General features: G+C 43.8%; 1 protein-coding gene across 7 annotated transcripts in view; it reads left to right on the top strand.

Moving 5' to 3' along the window:
- Window positions 1-3,969: 3,969 nt before the first annotated feature.
- mical1 (microtubule associated monooxygenase, calponin and LIM domain containing 1) overlaps window positions 3,970-22,835 on the top strand; it is a 45,304-nt gene continuing 26,438 nt past the window's right edge. For 2 of the 7 annotated variants that reach the window (XM_064300036.1, XM_064300029.1), the window contains exons 1-6: window positions 5,382-5,630; window positions 6,559-6,649; window positions 16,436-16,740; window positions 18,592-18,799; window positions 21,221-21,340; window positions 22,450-22,545. In XM_064300036.1, the coding sequence (XP_064156106.1) occupies window positions 16,483-16,740; window positions 18,592-18,799; window positions 21,221-21,340; window positions 22,450-22,545 (682 nt within the window). In that variant the 5' untranslated portion in view covers window positions 5,382-5,630; window positions 6,559-6,649; window positions 16,436-16,482. Of the gene's footprint in view, window positions 4,117-5,381; window positions 5,631-6,558; window positions 6,650-16,435; window positions 16,741-18,591; window positions 18,800-21,220; window positions 21,341-22,449; window positions 22,546-22,835 lie in introns of those variants that run through there. The other 5 variants (XM_064300035.1, XM_064300033.1, XM_064300034.1 and 2 more) reach the window with 5 other exon arrangements.

Here is a 22,835-nt window from a genome sequence, read left to right as displayed (position 1 = left end):
AACTGTTTCCTTATAAATGTCTCCTTTTGAATTTTTATTGTATGAACAGTCACTAAACTGCCCCAAAGGAGTGTTTTATGAGGACCCCTTGTTGATAATCACTGAAATTTAAGTTTAAATACATGCAGGTCACATGGTGGAGGCAAACTGCTTGCCCTGCTAATATGGAACTGATTCCATTGGGTACGGGCTACAGCTCTCCTTCTGAGCCATTGTCTGAGAAGCGAAGCGAAAACCTGGTGAAAATTGAAATTACAGCTCCAATTAATTCTCATGCAGCTTTCAGGTCCAAGTCTTCTCTGTTAGCAGGGGTTGTGATCCCAGTCTGACAATACAGGCGAAACTGTTCCTTCAGGTATTGATTACAGTTCCAATTCTGGACGTGTTTGTGAAGAATAACTTTTCCATCACAAGTGGAGGTTTACAGACAGGTAGTCGAGTCAAAATGGTAATGATGATGAACCAGACAACCATTGGGGTCTCTCGAAATCTACTGGGTTTAAGGTGATGGACTCTGTATCTGTTGTGTCCAAGTGAGCCTTTTCCCTCAGTTAGTGATTACAGTTCCATTTCTGGACATCACATGTGGAGGGTTACAGGCAGGTAATTGACCAGGCAGCAGCAGCTTTGATATCTTTAGTGGTGGCCAGTTGATTAAGGCAGGGCTGTCCAACCCTGTTCCTGGAGGTCTACCGTCCCGTAAGTTTTCTCTCCGACACTTACAACAACGCACACCTCATGCAACAGCTAGAGACCTCATTGAGCTGCTAAATATAGTGGAGGCAGGTGTGCCAAATTAGGGTTGAAACGAAAACCTCCTTGACAGTAGATCTCCAGAATCAGGGTTAGGCAGTCCTGTATTAAGCTGATGGAATAAAAATCCAATGGGGTTTCCCTGTGTAGGTTCAAATCCTTTTCAATACGTGCCTTCCTTTCACAAGTTACCCCTTGCCAACTGAGATAATCTTCTAGACTATCCTGGTAGTTGTAGTTTCTCAGTTGCACAATGGCATCATAAATGCTATGGAGTTTAGCTGTTGGCCTTTATGTCTCCTGGACTGAAGTTAGACTTGTGATCTGCTCCTGATTTTCCTCCTGGTGTCAACATACTGACATGTAGCAATGTTTCATTTGCTCCCGAGCTATGCGGTGGTGACGCTCTCTCAATCTGGGTGTGGTTGTGTGACACTGAGGTCAGCCGAACGCCCTTTTCACATTAGCCGCAGCCGAAAGGCCTATCAGTGCGTGCAGCGACCCCTGCTGGGAGAGGTGGTGTACGTCTGTATTGCAACCTTCTGGGAGGATGAGGTTTTTTGGACAGCATGACCTCAGGAGTTCAGTGCTGCATTGTACTATTTCAAACACGAGTCCTTGTTATAGCATGGTTACCTCAGGATGGCTGAGCAGTCTATGGTGCTATACTAAAGTAAATTCTCGGAGCAGATGCATGCCTCTCATATTCAATCAATCACTATATTTAATTTTCTCATTGTTGCACCTGTCATGGACAATGATGTTGGAAGATGTAAGCGACATTTTGGCTAGTAGTGTTTGACATAATCATATGTAAGGTATTTATATACTGAAATATGTATGTGTGGATATGGTTATTTATGCATTTCAGATGCACTTTTATGTTTGTATTATTTATTTTTCTTTTCTTTATGTACCCATATAGCCCTGGTTTTCTCCTCATTTTCTCGTCAAGCTCTTGCTCTGTACTGTCTCCAGCCAAGTTGTAATTGGTTGTAATGAGTGCATGAATATATAATGAGATCCAGCATAATTGTCAAAAATTGTTCGCAAAAAATATACATCATGTTAATACCAATATTATACCATAATACCAATATCACTCACACAAACTATTGTTAGGTCTATTCTTGCCTTCGGAACGGAATTATCTCTGGTCAAAGTTTAAACCAAACCAAGATGTGCGCTTCAAAGCATTTTAATGAAAATTATACAAAGTGGCCACATGGGGGCAGTGTGTCCCCAGGATTCTTGGTCAGCGCCGGACAGTCAACCAGAGAGATTACAGCTGTAGCGTTAATACATTAATTAACAACATTTTTTTTTCACGAAACATTAAATACAAACTTGGCATCCAGTGCATAAATGAAATCATTTTACCCCCTATAGTTTTAATTCCATACTAAATTCCAGCCAGAGGAAATAAAATGATGTAAATTCCTGTTACAGCAGTTGACTGAAACTTGTTTCCTCTTAGCACTCTGTTGCAACATTGACTTCTACTCCTCTTTAAGATGGATGGTCATTCTGAAGTAAATGTTGTCCTTTGGTCTGCCATTAGTCATTAACTTTATATTTCATAAATCAGGAATTGTTAGTTCCCTTTAACTTCCTGTGTAGGAAGAACAAATCACTCTTAGACAGCCTTTCATGCAAGCATCCAGATGGGTATCAATGAGGAATATTATTGTCATTAGATCAAAATGTCAAACATTCATATGGTGTGAATCGTTAGGTACACATCATCAGTATAATATAAATAAATTTGCATCAGGCACATACCTGTAAATCTCCATTTGACCAATGGATTTGTTATGCAAAATATGTAGTTGCCTTTTTCTGCTCTCCTTGTCTTTACCGTCTCTTGTGTTTGCATGTTACTGTGGACGGGGAGCCCAGTCGTAAAATAAGCCATATAATATTGCTACACACAGGGGTGTAACCAACACCTAAAAAATACCATGGTCAAGAAACTCGGGTGGGGTGGGGTGGGGTGGGGTGGGGTGGGGATGGAGGTGTTACATCGATTATGCTCTTTTTTCTCTTTAATTTAGTTGTTTAAATCTGGATGCTTTTAGGGTGTAAATGCTGTATGTATGACTCTAGATTAGGCTTAAATTAGAAAAAATATTAAAGACCATTAATTCCTCTCCTAAATTAATTGCAATTGATGTTCACACTAAAGAATGAAATTAAATACAGGCTTTGGAAATGGACATGTACAGAGGACTTGACCTGGGTGGTAGGTAGGGCCCTGCCTACAGATCAGAGTCAATGTGGTTATCTTACCTCACCTGGTTAACTCGTCACACCTGGTTAACTCACCTCATCTAGTTAACTTACCTCACCTGGTTAAATCACCTGGTTAACTCACCTCAACTGGTTAACTCACCTCACCTAGTTAACTTACCTCACCTCATTAGCTCACCTCACCTGGTTAACTCACCATGCCTGTTTAACTCACCTCACCTGGTTTACTCAACTCACGTAACTCACCACACCTGGCTTCCTGGGTGTGAAGTGCTTGTTGATGAAGGTGAAGAGGATACCCTGCAGACACTATGGGTCAACTGCAGTGTGCTTAGCTGGAGTTTACACCCCAGGCCTAGACCTCTAGACCATAGAACTGCATTACAACTAGGAGAGCTAATTCTTATTTCACAGATTTGAGTAGTTGTTCTAGTTGTAATGAAGTTCTATGGTCTAGAGGTCCAAACCTGATGTTTAAATTCCAGCGAAGCACGCTGCAATTGACCCCTTGGCTCTCCGGGATCAGGGCAGAGTGCACCAGCACCTGGAATTCTGCAGGGTGAGTACACCACGGTTGCAAAGGACATTCAGGCATCTCATGCTTAGTTGATGGAATTCAAGAATATCCCATAAATCAATGGTGCCCGATCATGTGCAGTGGATGGACAAGAGTATGCAAGCTTTCATTTCCAACCAATCACTAGGCCTGCTGATTTAATTAATTAACACACATTTAACCAGAGAGGAGGGAACTAATGAGTGAAATCAGCAGGTGTAGTGATTGGTTAAAAAAGGGAACTCATTAGTGAAATCAGCAGGGGTGGTGATTGGTTAAAATGAAAACCTGCATACTCTCGGCCCTGCACAGCAGGTGATTGGGCACCACTGCCATGGACGCTCGATCAGGTGCAGATCTGGTGACTAAAAGGGCCGTAACAAACGCAATCTTTATCGCTCTCCTCAGACTATTGTACGAATAGTCCTGCACAGGGGGGAGGGGGGATTTGTAAGCTTGAAAGACACCCCTGTCTTCTGGAAGAAAATGCTTTAGCGTGGGGTGACTATGATCATGCAGTACCAGCACGTAGCCAGTGCCATCGGCCTCTTCTACGGGTACGAATCCACCCAGACCAGGAAAAGCACGTCGCGCCGTTACAGAACCTCCAGGACCCTTCACTGTTGGCACGCGGTTGTATCCTTCTAAAAGTCTTTTCGTGTCATGGGGCATGGTCCGATGTAGTTACCTTCAGCTGTGCTTGCTCCTGCTTGCTAAACTCCTTTTAGAATCATCTCATAGAACAATATCTCCCGGCCCAACACTCCCTAATCCATTTTGGCGCTGACTCCCCAAGGTGACGCATCAGACAGTTGGCTGCTGCTCACCTTTTCCTGTGGAATCTTGTGGATATGTGTCACTGTCTGTGATGTGAGCAGGCATCGCTACTGAGTCAGAATGTTCCTCGATTTCATCTTATTCTTGCAAGCTGGGACAAGCCTCAGATTGCTTCTATGATAAATTGATCAACACTGCGTCAGGACCATAACAGATTATCACTCTTTACTAATTCAGCTGTTGATACATTTTACAAATGAATTTAATGCGTGCGTGACACCTGTATATGTGTGCGCGTGCGTGTTTTGGCAGTAAACTGCGGCTGAAGGACTTGGAATGTCCAACATTTCCGTGGTATTTGGTTAAAGTATCGAGCCACAGGTCATAAGGCAAACATAAACGGCAACTATTACAGACAAATACTGCCTGGGGGGGGGGGGGGGGGAGTGTGTGTAACGTGACGTCTGTCAACAGTGGTAATCGATCAGTACAGTGTGCTTGGAGACAAGAACAGGATACACCAGTCAACAATATCCAAATCTGTCAGGCGTTGGAACTCCATCTGGTTTAAAGGCAGCGTCCGGTTCAAAATAAGCACATTTTTACCTTAAGGTTAAAATGTAAAAAAATAAATAAAAGTGTGTATAGTGCGTATGTAGCCTCATACGCGCAGCGCGTGTGTGTAGCCTACATACACGCATTTATCACTTTAGCTGTGTGTTAGCACGCACCAAATGACAAGACAACCCAAGCGTAAATAAGAACGTAACACAACCATTTAAACATACTTCACATAATCCGCCATTTCCTTACAACAGGCTGTTGTATGATCACTTTTTAGTTGTTTGTCGATAATGAACGCAGCTTTATTTTCGACAAACAACTAAAAAGTGATCATACAACATGATGCATTTTAACCGGAACAGTATGTCAAAGCAGTTTCTTTTTCGCCTTTGCTGATTGAGCAACTCTTGATAAGGCACCCAATTTGCAGACGTTTAAGGAGTTTCGTTTCTTTCAACAGCAGATCAAGGTGTTTTCACAACCACACCACTGCCGTCATCGCTCAGAAAGTACAGAACTGCCAAAATGCATGTGCGCTTGTGTGGGCTCACGCCTGCGCTAAGAGGTGTCAGGTAGACACACGTGATCCGTTTTGCGAACAACCGATCAGGTCCATAACGCTTGAATTTTGTCGCCCGAAGTTATATCTTTTTAAATATAAAACTGCAGACCTGAGCAGATGTACTCCTTATTGGAGACGCTGAAGAGACACCCATGTGAGTCGTAGCAGGTATGCTATTGATCTGGTATATTGATACGAACTGTGCTACATTTTTTTTTTGCTTTACTGATTGAAAAACCAGGAAATGTTTATCTGCTTTATATTTTGCTGATTTAAAAGATAAATGTGATATCTGCTTTATTACACCTATAGACGAGACAAATCGGCTACAAGTGACATCTTAATTTTACAACTCTCCGATCATTTCATTTCGCATTGAAAATTATTTTATGGTCAATAGCTCCATTAAACTTATTGGCTTGATCTCTTGTCCATCTGTGGAGGAGAGATGACGACACACAACCGTGTTTTAGTGGACTATATGACTACTGCCGAACACGCATGTACCGTAGCTTGAACAGAGATGTTCACGAATCTTGTCAACTTGTAGTTAAACGGAGGTTATCGTCTCCTGGCATCTTCCTTCAGTCCTGCTTATGAACTTGTCTGGGCTTCGGCTGTATAGCCAAAGTAAATAGAACACATGTTCTAACAATGTTAAGGGGAAAAAATGTTTATTTCTACAGTGTTACCCAACCACTGGAAAAGCTAACCGTTTAGTAAAACAAACTATACGCTTCAAAATATTTTATACACAACCCGCTACTGCTTTTGTCTTTGTGAGGGGTCTATCGTGTTTAATCTCGTTGATGCTGAAGCCAGATCTGACTTAGACTTAGAAATGGCAGGATGACGGTACGTGGACAGAACTACATGATAGGAACGTAGTGGCATAAAGTATATTATATCTTGCTTTGAACTGATATCCATAATCCTTGGACTGATCACACGGGGATGTTGATCTTTCTCTCTCGTACATATAAACACTGTATATTCCCCTTGTCTGTCTATACTTTCGTTCCCCACGCTGCTTGCTAATAGCCCTTCCCCTTAACTCACTGTCAGATCACCCATAAACCTCTCTGTCTCTTCACAGAGTGGACTGGATGCTACACGCTTGAGTCCTCTGTTTCAGTGGGCATCGTGGAGACAGGATTTATGGTCCACGGTGGGAACGGTGTGAAAAGGTGAGTCAGTTAGCCCCGCGATCAGCGCTGCCCTCTTTCATCTCATTTCCCTCCCTCCTCTCTGCGTAGGCTACTCAGAATCTAAGGAGTGGCACATAGCCCAGCACCCAGCGAACACTGCAGTACGCACTTTTACCGGGTTCGTTCTGTGTTTAGCCTGTCCTCTCCCAGCTCATCACAGGAGTTTTACAGAGTCTCTGTTTCTCTGTTTACTGTTTGTTTTCCACCGAACGGTAAACCTGGCAGTTTGAAGTAGGCAGGATCTGCGGGCGGCTGCGGCGTGAAGACGCGTTAACCAAGCTTGTCGCTTTGAATTACTGTCAGCGGGGTTGCGTGCGCGGAGCTGCTTTTGTGTTTTTCGCACTCCAAACTGTCAAAACTTCCCCGTTCAACTGGCATCCGTGAGCTTGTGTTGCAGCGAGCTGTGAAGCTCTCTCAGGCTGAAATTTACACCGTTCAGAATGTCTGTTGTGTAGGGTGACATAACAACACTCAAATGTGATCAAAAACCAAGAAAAGATGCTTCATTTTATTAGAATGAACAGAAACGTGTGCTAGAATGGTAATTCACATTAATGTCCCCAAATTTTATTATATAAAGGATTACGTTCTGTTCTAAATCTGTATGGGATTGCATTTGAAAATTCAAAAAATCAAAATTCTGGTATGGTTTGAGTTACCAAAAGTACTTTAATACTTCCTTGAAGACATGTAATAAATTCATGTAGTAAACTTTCTCTCTTCAAGGAAATTATACCAATCTTGGTCTTGAATACAGTGGCATCATTCTGGGTTCTGTGGTGGTGACTGACTGCTGAGATGCAGTCTGTTAGGTGACCTTGTGAGCTGGAGGACCACAGAACTAACTCAGGAGGTCCAAAAGCACTGTGGAGCAGAGGTGTGGGAATAGCTGGAGGTGTGGCTTGGGGGAGTGGCTGTGGGTGTGGGAGTGGCTGGGGGTGTGGCTGTGGTTATCGGAGTGGGTGTGGCTATGGGAGTGGCTGGGGGAGTGGTTGTGGTTATGGGAGTGGCTGGGGTGTCACTAGGGGGAGTGGCTGGGGGTGTCACTAGGGGAGTGGCCATGGGTGTGATTATGGGGTGGTTATGGGAGTGGCTGGGTGTGTGGCTGTGGTTATGGGAGTGGGTGTGGTTATGGGAGTGGCTGGGGGTGTCACTAGGGGGAGTGGCCATGGGTGTGGCTGGGGGTGTGACTATGGTTGTGGCTGTGGGAGTGGCTGGGGGGTGGCTGTAGTTATGGGAGTGGCTGGGGGTGTCACTAGGGGGAGTGGCCATGGGTGTGATTATGGGTGTGGTTATGGGAGTGGCTGGGGTGTGTGGCTGTGGTTATGGGAGTGGGTGTGGTTATGGGAGTGGCTGGGGGTGTCACTAGGGGGAGTGGCCATGGGTGTGGCTGGGGTGTGACATGGGTGTGGCTGTGGGAGTGGCTGGGGGGGTGGCTGTGGTTATGGGAGTGGCTGGGGGTGTCACTAGGGGGAGTGGCCATGGGTGTGGCTGTGGGAGTGGCTTGAAGACAGACAGTAGCCTGCTTATTTTTACCTACCAGATTATGGATCCGTGCCTTCTAGGGCTCATTGCTTGACCAAAAGACTAGACTAGGGCTGTGTCCAAAACAGCATCCCAACTACTGTGTACTCAATTTGTACTGTCTGCAAAACTTTACTGGCAACTATTTATTGTGTATTTCTTTATTATGCGAAGGGCAGTCTGTGGAAAATATCCTCCGTACTATTTTCCTGTGTTACTGCGGAAGTTCCGTAAGATGTGCCCTTGTAGTAAAAAGACTCCGCCTCTTCCTCTCTCAGGGACCTTCTAAAAAGTATGGTTTACTTCCTGAAATGTGTGCTCCTGAATATACTTAGCGAAACCCCAGGAATAAGTATATCATCCTCTGATTTTATGTGCACTACATTTAGAGAAAAGTCTACTTAACACCTTTTTCATCAAGTGTACTCAACTTATGTATTCAAGAATAGGCAAGTAAGCGGTATCACACATGGCCTAGCATTTTTAGTTTTTTTTCAGGGACTGCCAGTGCATCATAGATATGACTGAACATGGTTATTTTAATTAAGGTAAAGATCCTGTATAGCATGCCTTTAAATATAGGACTTAACATATTCATTAATTGGCTAGAGTCCACACACCTTGTTTCTGTGACCTAAATTGGTTGCTGTTTGAACGAAAAGCACAAAAACCAGCAGACACTGTGGCCCTCCAGGACTGGAGTTGCACCTGCATATGCTGGGGTCCTCGAGGGCTTGAGTTAACCCTGAACACACCGTGGCCTCCAGAACTATAGTTTGAGGCCTGACTAAGATGCAATAGCTTTCACATTTTGACGTGATACTGTAGCCATTTCATAAATTGATTTTTTAAAATCTATAATAACCCAATAGGGTGCTTCATACTGAGTGAGTTGTCAGAAGCTTGGTGTTTTAAGCCAGAAGTTTCGGACGAGTATTAAAATGGCCTGAAAGCCGAAGCGGAGGCCCTGGAGAGTGAGATGATTTATCTCGGGGCGGAAGGCTGGATGGCTCCCGCCCTTTGTCCCATTCTGCCGACCTGCAGAATCTCCCAGCATTCAGTGCAGCAGCCCGCGGCTTTGAGTCGGACCCAGGGGCCAATGGGGCTTTTATTGCCTGTGCAGAATCACATTAGCACTTTATAACTGGAGGTTTATCTCTCTGTTTTTATCAGTTTGGTATCAGTTAGGTATCAATTAATACGTGCAGACGCCCTGTTCAGCGCTGTGTGATTTCCTGGAAGTAACAGGCAGGGCTGACCCTGCGTAGAGAGAGACTTTACCCAGTTCACCTTGCGGCCATTTGTCATCTGTCACATGGGGGACGCCCTGGGTGAGAAGTCTGCACGTACTCAGGTCACATGTGGCTGATAATGGGATGTGATTGGCTGCGTGTTCCTGCCCATGACCCAGGGATAATAAAATGGAGATAAGATAACTGTGGCATCAGTTTCTTGTAGGAAACAGAGAAGAGCTCCATCATTCACAGAGCACATTGGTAACAACAAACAGAACAACGTTGATGGTTATTGGTGGATACTACTGTATGGCAACCCACAGGGTACATGAAAATGTATCCATCAATCAGTGTTGGCATTGTTCTATAGACTGTCACCCATGCACTTTTTGTAGGTGTTGGGTGACTAAGACTCATTCCTCTTAATTTATCAGTTCTCTGTTTGTCGTGATCGGTAGTCTGTTATGAGAATGAATCGTGAACCATGGATTTAGTCTGTAGCTTGGGTATGACTGAATGCCAACCGTGCCAGCTGTGTGAATCTTGGCCATACCAACTGCTGGATATCCAGGGAATATGCTCAACACATTTACATGAGAATGAGATCTTTTCCCCGGGTAAACAGTTTGATTGAGCGTTGCCGTTTTTCAGAAGTGCGGGGGGTCAATTTCTAATCACATATGTGGGTCTAAAGCATGGGGAATGTTAAATGCTGTCCACAGCATTAAATCTACAGACCGGATCAGGCTGTCAGCAAGCCAGATGATTTCTAATGCAGCAGTCAGACCGCACGCTCAACAAAGCAGGGTCCATATTTGCATGCGTCTGAGACGCTGGAGTGGCTAGCGGTCGCGCTAACGGAAAAGCTCGAGCAGACTAGCATCAGTGCAGCTGCACCTCTGGGTCAGTGAGCACGTCAGTGCAGCTGCACCTCTGGGTTAATGAGCAAGTCAGTGCAGACGCTGAAGCAGTGCAGCGTGAGAGCGTGTCCTCACCTGCATGCATGTGTGCGTGCCTGTTAGCCGCAGCATAATTTTATTGCGACACTTACTAACAGAAGCAGGGTGAGACAGCGGGATGCAATGCTACCAGGATGGTACAAAAAAGTCTTTCTGTTCGGCCCAGATAAGACTTAGGGTACTGGCCCAATTGGACGAGGGACAAATCAATCAACTAGCCTGAGCCAATCTCATAGTAGCTCTGGGCCAGTGGGCACTCCTTATTGTCGAGCCCTGTTTTCTGACCAAAGTTATTGCTCTGACACTCTAATGTAATCATCAAAATCCATTCTCTACCGGTACAGACCATTCATATTTACAATTCATATTGTGGCACATATTTTTACCGGTATACTGTTTATAGTGCCCAGGCCTACATGCATATTAGCCCCATCAGATCGGACTGAGTGAACCCCCCCCCCCGTAAATATCCGCCCGCGTAAATAACTAAACCACACCGTGAGAATCTCTTTTGCTGTAAGTTTGCAAACATTCATTTCCCTCTGTGTTCAGACTATTTAAACAAAGGTTTGTTTTACTTAATTATTTAGATAATTAGAGGATAAGTGATCAGTCTAGGCCTCAGTGGGAGTCACTGTCATGTTACTGTGTCTCATAACAATTACACTGCAAGCAGCCACGGGTGGTTGATGTGCTACTAATGCTAGTGTGCTGAAGCAGCTACTGAAGTTTGGGGCACTGGTTGGCATTTGGAACCCTGCATGCATGAAACCCCACATTTTGACATGTTAATGTGTCACGTGATGTCAATGCAGTCACTAACAATAGGAAGCAGGCCGCTTATGGCAAACTAAGATATGAGGGAGGTTTGTGTGTCCCTTTTGTGCTCATAAATGAAAACCCCCTAATACAATGGACAATCCCTGCTGAAAATTCCAGTTTAAACCGGCCTAAGCTGGTCCACCAGCTGACCAGCTTACCCTACAAGCTTAACCAGTTTTGACCAGCCACAGACCAGCTATAACCAGCTAGAAGTGTAAAACACAGCTTAAACCATTTTAAACCGGCTTAGAATCCCTGCTGGTCTTAGTTGGCCTTTTCACCAGGGACGTCCCTACACTTAGATTGCCAATGCCTGGAGTTCTGCCGTCTTGCAGGAATTCTCCATACCCGGATCTGGTCACTAATTTTGAATAAAAAATTTGCCATCAGCAGTCTTTTTGGTTTTTGGGTTGCTAATGGCTAACTGTTTGAATTAATAGTTCCCCCATCAGTTTACAGTGTGGTTGACTTTGTTTAGTCCTTAGTTTGCTATGAAATTTGTCCTAGTAACATAGTGTGGGCATGTCCAGGAAGTCAGGTGGTACAGTAACAATCCCTCCAGGGTGATTCTGCACATCCAGGAAGTGATGTGTAAACCGTATCTTCAGGAAGTGATGTGCCAATAATGTAATGGGCTGGCAGCTGCTTGCATGAAGCAGGGGAGCCACAACAGTGTGGAAATTCAGAAACAATGTGACATGGCCATGCAAATCAATAGGCTAGAGACTATGTTTGCAGCCAGTTCTGGATAAAATACATATGTAAAATATTTTAACACTTCAGATGCTGGCAAGATTTGAAAACACTTCTGCAGGTCCCCAAAAATTGTCAACAAAATGTGTTACTAACCAAAACATAACCATATAAAAGAACTACGTTCTGCGTATTGGTGAAAATAGTTGTTTCTTTTGAAAATGTTCAGTAATCAGCGGGAATTTTAGTGGTGTCTAAAGGTGTTCAGGCATTTCAAATTAAGTAGTTGACTTTGGTTTGCCTGCAAGTCTTGTGTAAGTGCCATCCACCTAGGCTGTATGAAATTACCTGGTGATAAAACCGCACCAAGTTGTACTTGTGTAAAGTTGTGCTTGTTTACCAGTGTTTGCACTGACAGCACTTCTTCTGTCTGTTTGTTTGGTCGTGTGGCTAGAAGCTCATTGTGTTGTCTCATTGTGGTGAAGTGCACTGAGAATGGGCGGTGAGGCTCATACCCAATAGCCTGCAGCAAACAGAGTTTTTTTTTTTGCGCACATCGTTTAGCGCTCAAGCAAAACGTTCTCTCTGCAGCTCCTGTGCAAATGAGAGGAACGCTGCACACCCAGTCTAAATGATGTGCTCTCTAGCTGGTTAACCTGTAATGAAAAAAAGAAACAAAATAGCTGTACAAAGCTAAATTGGTGGGCAGGAAAAGTGAGTGAAAGTACTGACCAACATCATGAAAGAAGACAGTAAGCCATTATAAAGATACTTAATAATGTCCCTCCCAGTTTAGAATCCATAACTTCTTTGTTGCTATGCGACCACGGTAAATATTAAATATTAAATTACTAAATATTAAATCTACACCGCTGAATTTGAATGCAGATGTAGTGGGCATAGATTGGTGTCTCCTCGCGTAGCCTGTAGATCACTATCCACATGCTCATTGCGAGCCGCGACGTCGGCGGTTCGAATCCGACCGTTCGACTTTTTCGCATGTCTCTCCCTCTTCTTCCTGTCTCTCTACACCAGTGGTCTCCAACCCTGGTACTGGAGAGCTACAGGGTCTGCTGGTTTTTGTTTTCACCTTAAAATCAGCACCCAATTGAGACCCAAGACACTAGGTGAGTTGAGTTAACTGTGTAATCAACTGCTCTAATTGATTCATGAAGTGCAGAGTCACTTTGAAAACCAGCAGACCCTGTAGCTCTCCAGGACCAGGGTTGGAGACCACTGCTCTACACTGTCCTATCCAATAAAGCGGAAAAAGCCCATAAAAATGTATTTTAAAAAAAGATGCAGTGGGCATAGCTCAGCTAGTTCACTAGTGAAGCACAGTAAAGCGAAGGCCTTGTAGCAGGTTACCGTGACAACAGTCTCTGGTGACTCAGATGAAAAATAACAACATTGCCCATACCTTGGGGCAATTTTGTCTTTGGCTGGTGACACATTGGTCTTTGGAATGAGAGGTCTGGGTTAAAAAATAACACCTCAGATCAGAATCTCTACCTTTGGTTGCTGTTTCATTAATGAAGGAGCCGGTGTTATTGCAAAAACAGTGGATCTGCAAAACCTGCCCCAACCTTTTTCCGGTTGAGGTGCTGTCACAACAAATTCGATCCGGGCTGCCAAAATGATCCGGGTGACGTATTGAAATTCTAAAACAGCCGATATAGCCATTGTGACGTACTTAAAGTTTCTTTACAGCGTCCATTGTTATGCCAACTCTGCCAGCCTTGCTACCTTCTGTGGCGATAAAGATTCTAAAACAACTCAGCAATTTATATGGTTTAATGAGTTAATTTCCAGCCTAAAATTCGATCATAATCGTAAATGGCTACACGTCATCTAACTTGCAAGTAGTTGGCTATCTCCTTGGATATGAATTAAATGTTTTTAACATAAAATTATAATAAATGTGATTTTATCCACGGAAATGGCTATACAAAAAGGCTAAATAAATGTTGTGGTCATGATTGCCGTCGTAGACGTCAGAAGGAAATGACAGACAAAAAAAAAAAAGAAGGTTGGCTCTCTCTGGTTAATTTTATTATGCAAGTTCACATCTCTGATATTTCCCCATGGCTAACTTAGCTTTTTAAATTGAATTTGTATAATAAAATTAACCAAACACAGGCTTACATTTTCTGAACCTCTGTGATATAGTGGTGTAAGTAGGCTATTTAACAATTAGTTAGCTGCTCCGCTAGCCAGCGCTATGCTACTGTCAACACAATGCACACAGCACTCATACGCTGGTATGCACTTATAGCTAGCCACCTCTACATTATTTTCAGTAATATGAGAACATGCAGCTGAAATCCTCTGCGGAAAGCAACTTCACAGCGATCTTATTTGCGATCAGTAGGAAGTGTTGTGCTTCACTTCGGGGTGCTTATTTCGCTTGTACAGCGAGTTTCCAGCCCAAACCACTACGAAGAGAGCAAATTTATTTATTTTTTTGACAGTGACAAATCAGTTTTGAGCTTCCTGTTTCTCCTACCGATACAATACCATTTTGTTATTTTCCACCTGGCTTCGCTCATTGCAAAGGAGGTGCCACTAAAAACTAAAAGAATAGGCAGCAGACTATATGGCAAGTATGTGGCTTACTTTACCAAAATCAGTCATTCACACCAAAACATAAACACACTTAGTTTTATACGCCACTAGAGAGCTGGCTATTACTAGCAATCTATCTATCTCTCCCACTTGCTAGCTAGGTAAATAACATTAGCTATTAAGAGAGATGGGGAGATTGCTAGCAAGCTAGCTAGTGAGAGAGATAGAAAGACAATTATATCCCTAGATAGCGGTACTGATAGCATTAACAAATAATTATTAACAGTGTTATGACATAGCCTCTCATTTAGTTTCTGTAATTATGTGGCTATATGGAAAAAATACGTCTTTGAAAATGGCGTTACTTCTCTTAAATCTCTAAAGATGCATAGGCTGCGTGAGACCACTAAGAGGATACAACGGGAAGCTCTTGCCCCTCCCTCAGCATAGTACACTTGAGCGACCCATCAACCGAGTTGCTTTGCTGTGTGAGCGCAGGGTTAGCTTGCAGTGCTTTAGCCCGCAGGCTAATGCCGTTAGCCACTATTTTTGCAATTACACCGGAGACACAAAGGAAGCTGCCTGCCACACCCCCAGATGTCTGCTGTGCAAGTTCTGTACCCTCTGCTTTGCATCCTCACCAATTATTTCACCGCAGTCCGACACTGCGCAGTTTCAGTTCTTGTTTTTTTCTCTTAAACTTTTACCATATCAACCACGTTGATATTTTCCATCTTACCCTCTGGCATTGAGGAAGTGATTCAGTGCTGTCATGATTTTGTAAAACCACCTGTGTTCTGCCCCGGCCTTTCGGTTTCAGCTTTTGCAAATGGAGAGAACTGAGGACAGGGTGTGGGCTGTTTGGGCATGCTGCTGGGTGGGTGCAGAGAGCCTGGCCTGTGAAACTGTGTAGCTGAGAGATATTTTTTTGAGTACAAAAAGAAACCAAAATTTGTTGTACCACCTTCATTTTCAACAGATTTAGGCTGCCATAAAAAGTAAATAGTTATTTTGGTTTTTAAAAAAAGTAAAATATAGACAGTGCATAGCGTGTCACATAATGAAGGCCACACTCACCATGGGGGAAAACAACCAGCTGCACTCCATAGAGTTAATATAAAAGTCGGTGTGTGATGGGCTGTGAGACAAACAAGGACAAGAACCCAAATCTGAAGTTTTCCATTCTCTCTGTTTTTAACTTACCTTATGATAGCTGCTTTTAACTAATGTTAACGTTAACATTAATGTTAGTTAAAGCAGCTAGGTCTACTGTAGCTAATAATATTAACGTTAGTTAAAAGGAGCTATCATAATAACGTTAGCTATGTAGCTAGCTGTGTCCTTAGGTTGTGGTGTGATGAGTAACCTTGCTAGCTTTGCAGTTATAGGTCTCATCACATCCTAAAAAAACGAATTAAACACACAAATGACCATTTCTGACACAGCTAATGAAAGTTATAAGCACTTACTGGGGACAAAATTGTGAATTTACTACAAATATGATTGTGGCTTGATTCAGGATTCCAATTACCTGACCTGGATCCACTTGATTTTCCTCATTGGCTTGGTCTTCTTACACGAGAGGACTTAAAAGCGAGGTTCTTGGTTTTGTTATTTGTACAGTCCACTGTGCCATGATGTTTCGGCCTTTTAATAACTTTGATATTCCCCTGACTGCTAAAACTAACGGTATGGAGCACAACGGATTGTTTTCTCCCATTGTGGGAATTTCACTGTTCGCAAATACCATTGATAATACATTTTCAGTATTCGCCCCCATAGCTGTACAGCTAACAATGTTTTTCAAGGAGAACATTTAGGAGCTCACAGTGCATCCCAGTTAGCAGGTGTGCTCCTAAATGACTTTACCAGTTCACAGACATTAATTATCAGGAGCAAATGCTTCTAAAATGGGAGCGCTGTAGAGCCCTAACCCCAAAGGCTGCCTTTCTCCTGTTGCTTCCCAGCAGAGCTCCGTGATTCTGGCAGTTTTTCCCAGCCTTGGTGCATCAGCATGGGGCCCCAGGGTGATCCCAGCCCCTCCCACGCCTCCTTCGACAGCTTCCTCCAATCGCAGAGCTGCAAGGACGTGCTGCAGAACTTCGCCGAACTCTGTCGCCACCTGGAGGTGGACCCTCGCGACTATCGGGTTTTCTACTCTAAGCTCAAGGAGAGGCTGAACTACTGGAAAGCCAAGGCCCTCTGGGCCAAGCTGGACAAGCGAGCCGCTCACCCGGACTACCAGCAGGGCAAGGCCTGCGCCAAGAACAAGGTGTGTGAGTGTGTGTGTGCGCATGTGTGTGTGTGCGTGCAAGTATGTGTGTGTAAGTGAGTGAGTGAGTGCGTGTGTGTGTGCGTGCAAGTATGTGTGGTATGTGTAAGTGAGTGAGTGTGTGAGTGTGTGTGTGTGTGCATGCGAGTATGTGTGGTGTGTGTTTGTGTGAATGAGTGTGTGTGTGTGTGTGCATGTGTGCGTGTGAGTGTGTGTGTACGAGTATGTGTGGTGTGTGTGAGTGAGTGAGTGCGTGTGTGTGCATGTGAGTGTGTGCGTGCAAGTATGTGTGGTTTGTGTGAGTGTGTGAGTGTGTGTGTGAGCGTGTGAGTTTGTGCGTGCGTGTATGTGTGGTTTGAGCATGTGTGAGTGAGTGTGTGTGTGTGTGAGAGAGTTTGAGTATTTGTGTGAGTGTGTGTGTGTGTGCATGTGTGTGTGAGTGTGTGTGTGTGTGAGAGAGTTTGAGTATTTGTGTGAGTGTGTGTGTGTGTGCATGTGAGTGTGTGTGTGTGTGTGAGCGTGTGAGTTTGTGCGTGCGTGTATGTGTGGTGTGAGCATGTGTGAGTGTCTGTTTGTGTCTGTGTGAAAGAGTTTGAGTATTTGTGTGAGTGTGTGTGTGCATGTGTGTGACAGTGTGTGTGTGAGAGAGTTTGAGTATTTGTGTGAGTGTGCGTGTGTGTGCATGTGTGTGTGAGTGTGTGTGTGTGTGAGAGAGTTTGAGTATTTGTGTGTGTGTGAGAAAGAGAGAGAGAGAGTGAGAAAGAGAAAGAGAGTCTGATTGAAAGCGGACCAGGAGGTTTTCTGGCCAGCATTAATTGCACAATTAGTTCTCATATTCTCAGAAGTATTTAGTCACAAAGAAACTAAATTTCAATGGTTTATTGCTCAAAAATGGAAAGCAAATCTTGGCCAGCTGCTTATTTATGACACACAGTAGGTCCTTCCTGGGTTTATCGAGGAAAACCACAATGGTTGTTGTGAGGAATGTGGAAACTGCCAATAATAGTTCCACAGGCAGGAATTTCAACGTTCATGTTTTCCTAAAATCCCATGGGAAGAGCTGAAGATCAGTCTGTCATGTTTTCTTGTGTTTCCGTGGTTTTGTCTGAGTGACAGCACGGAACCCAGAATATTAGCGGTTAGCAGCCTGACGCGCATGAATGACAGGCTGAAGGGCCAGCCGTTCACATGATTCCGCCACACAGAGCGACAGCTAGAATTACCAAAAACTGCCAACAGCTTGCAGCCCAAGGCTCCGTCAGTGTGAAATTGGGTGTTAATGTGCGGCGTGTTTGCTCTTAAATGCTGACACCAAGGAGGCAACTGTGACTGTGAATATGATGAGTTCCCACCTCACGTTGCTATTTGGTCTATTCAGGGTTTAATGGTGGAGCATACACTGTATGACCAAAACCACTTGTTTTTCATGGTTTGGGCTAGGCCCCTTAGTTCCAGTAAAGGCAAATCTTAATGCTACAGCATACAATCGCATTCAAGATTATTCTGTGCTTCCACAACAGTTTGACCTCACTAATGTTCTTCTGGCTGAATGAAAGCAAATCTAACATCGAGTATAAAACCTTAACGGAAGAGTGGAGTGGAGGTTGTTATAGCAATTCCATATTAATGCCCATAATTCTGGATGAGTTGTTGGATGTCAGGTGTCCACATACTTTTGGTTATGTAGTATATGTCAGTATCAGCCTCTGTGTATTTCAGTGTTAAATAATTATTGATTATAGTAGAGTAAACATTTAAACATGTGATCTCTAATAATAATACATATAATATTCATCATCATTTTGATCATCATCATGTTCTGTCTATATTCTCTCTCCCCCTCCCGCTCAGTGTTTGGTCCTGGGTGCGGGGCCCTGCGGATTGCGGACGGCCATAGAGTTGGCTTTCCTGGGGGCCCAGGTGGTGCTGTTGGAAAAGCGAGACTCTTTCTCCCGTAACAACGTGCTGCACCTGTGGTCCTACACCATCCAGGACCTGCGCGGCCTCGGGGCCAAGAAGTTCTACGGAAAGTTCTGCACTGGCTCGCTGGACCACATCAGTGAGTGGGCTGTACACACGCAGGAGTGCACACAAGCACACACACACACGCACACGCGGACACACACACAATCATACACATACACACACACACACACACACACACACACACACACACAAGCATACACAAGAACACACACACAGACACACACACACATGCCTACACAAGCACACACAAGCATTCACAAGAACACGCACACACACACACACACAAGCATACACAAGCACACACACTTAAGCCGCGTTTCCACCAAAATTACCCGGAACTTTCAGTCCCAGGAACTACTTTACCAGGAACTAAAAGGTTCCTTCAGCCAATGGTTGTCTGCGTTTCCACCGGGGTCTAAAGTACCGCGAAGATTAGGCAAATTAGCCCACTGACGTTGTCGTCAGTCCATCTGTCATATGATTTCTTCTGTAACCCCATACTACCACCGAAGTAGCCTACATTATTTTCTAATAACCGGGACAGCCCGGAGGGGTTTATTCCACTTATATACAACGGGTTACCAACAATGACTATATATGGTTACTTTTGTATTTATTGATATTTATATATCCTCTCAAACACATTCATTAACAGCAGAAAACATGCACACGTTGTAAACAATTTGCTGTTTTATTACTTTCTCGTCGTCAATTCCATATAGGCTAATCGCAAAATGACAAGAATAGAACGAAAACTCGGACTTGCGTGAAAATGTAAATTAGTAGTGGTACAGCCACCGTTTGCTTTCCTTCGAAGTTACTGCACGAATGCTTAGCATTTTATAAAACGAATACTAAAGCAAGAAAAGAACAGAAGAGCACACGTTATAATTCCAAGACGTTGACAGGCTATAACCAAAAGTAGGCTACTGCGCCGCATAACATACAAGTTTGATTTGAAGTTATTATGAAAATAAATTGGTTTGCCGCTGCATATTTTCAAACATGGCGGGTAATGGCGGAAAATAAATACAACACAAATGCTACGAGTACTCGACCAATCAGAAATGTTCAGCGCTGCAAGCTCCACCCAAAAGGTTCCTGTACTTTCGGAAAGTACTACCCCCCGAGCAGGAACGTTTTGGGGGGTAAAACAAAGCCCCCAGAACTAAATTTAGACCCTAGTTCCTGCGGTGGAAACGCACTGAGTTCCTCAAAAGGTTCCTAGTTCCGGGGTATAGTTCCTGCGGTGGAAACGCGGCTATACACACACACAAGCATACACAAGAACACACACACAGACACACACACACAAGCCTACACAAGCACACACACACACACACAAGCATACACAAGCACACACAAGCATTCACAAGAACACGCACGCACACACACACACAAGCATACACAAGCACACACACATACACACACACAAGCATACACAAGCTCACACAAGCATACACATGGCTCGGCTAAACACGCGCATGAACATACACAAGCACACACACGCACAAGCACACACAAACACAAGTATACACAAGCACACATAAGCATACACAAGAACACAAACACATACACAAGCATACACAAGCACACACAAGCATACACAAGCACACAAACACATACACAAGCATACACAAGCACACATAAGCATACACAAGAACACAAACACATACACAAGCACACACAAGCATACACAAGCACACAAACACATACACAAGCATACACAAGCACACATAAGCATACACAAGCACACAAACACATACACAAGCATACACAAGCACACATAAGCATACACAAGAACACACACACACACACACACAAGCATACACAAGAACACAAACACATACACAAGCATACACAAGCACACAAACACATACACATGGCTCGGCTAAACACGCGCATGAACATACACAAGCACACACACGCACAAGCACACACAAACACAAGTATACACAAGCACACATAAGCATACACAAGAACACAAACACATACACAAGCATACACAAGCACACACACGCACAAGCACACAGACACGCACACGACTAAACACACACACACACACAGCTGCTTATCAGTGGACAGCCCCCATTCTGCAAACACTCATTACATCATTGTTAACCTTTGTGTGACTGCACACACCCATTAGATTAGGAGTTTTTTTTTTTCAAAATGAAAATGAAAACCATTGGCAGTTGGAGGGAGCAGGAGCTAAAAACGGAGATTGATGTTTTGTAGTTGGTCATTTTGCACCTCGCTGATTTCTGTGCTTCATGAACTGAAAGAACCGGTTTGGCTTGGTGGCTCAGCCAAAACATTAACTTTGAGAATGTATTATGGAATTTGAATAGTCAGTTTGAATTAATATCAAACCAATGACAAAGTTCAGCCTGCGTGTATGTATTATTGTATGTGTGCATGTACTTGTGGGCATGCGTGTGTGTGCGTGTTTGTTTTTGTGCGTGTGTTCATATATCTATTTGTCTGTCTGAAGGTATTCGGCAGCTGCAACTGATCCTGTTGAAAGTAGCTCTGCTCCTGGGGGTGGAGGTACACACTGGTGTGGAGTACAGGGGCCTCCTGGAGCCAAAGGTCCAGGATAACGGAGTTACAGGTGACCACAGCAACCCTGCTACCAGCAGCTACCTGCACACTGCTCAGATCAGCACATCTATCTCACCTGCTGCTACCTGCTCAGATCAGCACATCTATCTCACTTCAGCTACCTGTTCACTGCTCAGATCAGCACATCTATCTCACTTCAGCTACCTGCTCACTGCCCAGATCAGCACATCTATCTCACCTGAGCTACCTGTTCACTGCTCAGATCAGCACATCTATCTCACTTGCAGCTCTCTGCTCGCTGCCCAGATCAGCACATCTATCTCACCAGCAGTTCACTTCTCACTGCCCAGATCAGCACATCTATCTCACCTGAGCTACATGGTCATTGCTCAGATCAGCTCATCTGTCTCTTTAAAAGAAATTGGTTCGCACTCAAAAAATGGCTACAAATCTTCAAACAAAGTCATTATTTTTTATTTGTTTTCTTCAATGCAGAATCATGCACAAACGTTTCAGCATGTTGCCTTCTTCAGTGTGCTATACCTGCACACTGAAGAAGGCAACATACCGAAAAGTTTGTGCGTGATTCTGACGATATTTCACTGGTTTCAACACATCAAACAAATTAAAAAGGGTGAGCGCGGTGATTTCTCTTGCTACCAGCTCATCTGTCTGACCTGCCTCTACCTGCTCACTGCTCACATGAGCATATCTATCTCACCTGAGTTACCTGCTCACTGCTCACATGAGCACATCTCTCACCTGCAGCTACCTGTACACATCTCAAATCAGCACATCGTTCACTTGAACCTTTTGACATTAGGTTGACATAGCACTGTCATACACATGACATAACAGCTGTCACAAGATGGTGTATCAGATGTTGTCAGTTTACTGTCATAACATTTAAACATTTAGAAGTGATGACAGTTTTATGTCATTTGACATGTACTGATATCAGCTGCTATGCCATCCAGTGACCGCTGTTATGTCACGTGTATGACAGAGGTGCGTCAGCCTTATGTCGAAGGATTCAAGTAGTATTGCCAAGATTTTCTCTGAACTCTTTAATAACAAGAAATTAGTCATGTACATGTGGTACTGATGTCATTCATGTTGAAGAGGCGGCTGAGTTGAGTTTCTCCCCCCTTTTTCCAGGATGGAGGGCGGAGCTTCAGCCCCCGTCCCACCCCATTGGCTCATTCGAGTTTGATGTTTTCATCTCTGCAGGAGGTGGCCGCTTTGTCCCAAAAGGTGAGAACATACAAACATACCCACCCACACATGCATATATACACACAAAACATACACGCATACCCACACGCATGCGTATATACACATAGAAACATACACGCATACCCACACACATGCGTATATACACACAGAAACATACAAACATACCCACACACATGCGTATATACATATAGAAACATACAAACATACCCACACACATGCGTATATATACATAGAAACATACAAACATACCCACACACTAAGGCTGTCAAAAGTGCCATGAAATTGAGTTTGAATATTAGCTTTTGTAA

Source organism: Anguilla rostrata, chromosome 11 (genome assembly GCF_018555375.3).
Source record: "Anguilla rostrata isolate EN2019 chromosome 11, ASM1855537v3, whole genome shotgun sequence".
Classification (NCBI taxonomy): domain Eukaryota; kingdom Metazoa; phylum Chordata; class Actinopteri; order Anguilliformes; family Anguillidae; genus Anguilla; species Anguilla rostrata.
Note: the sequence above shows the minus strand (reverse complement) of the source record. Positions and strands in the feature narration are given on the sequence as shown.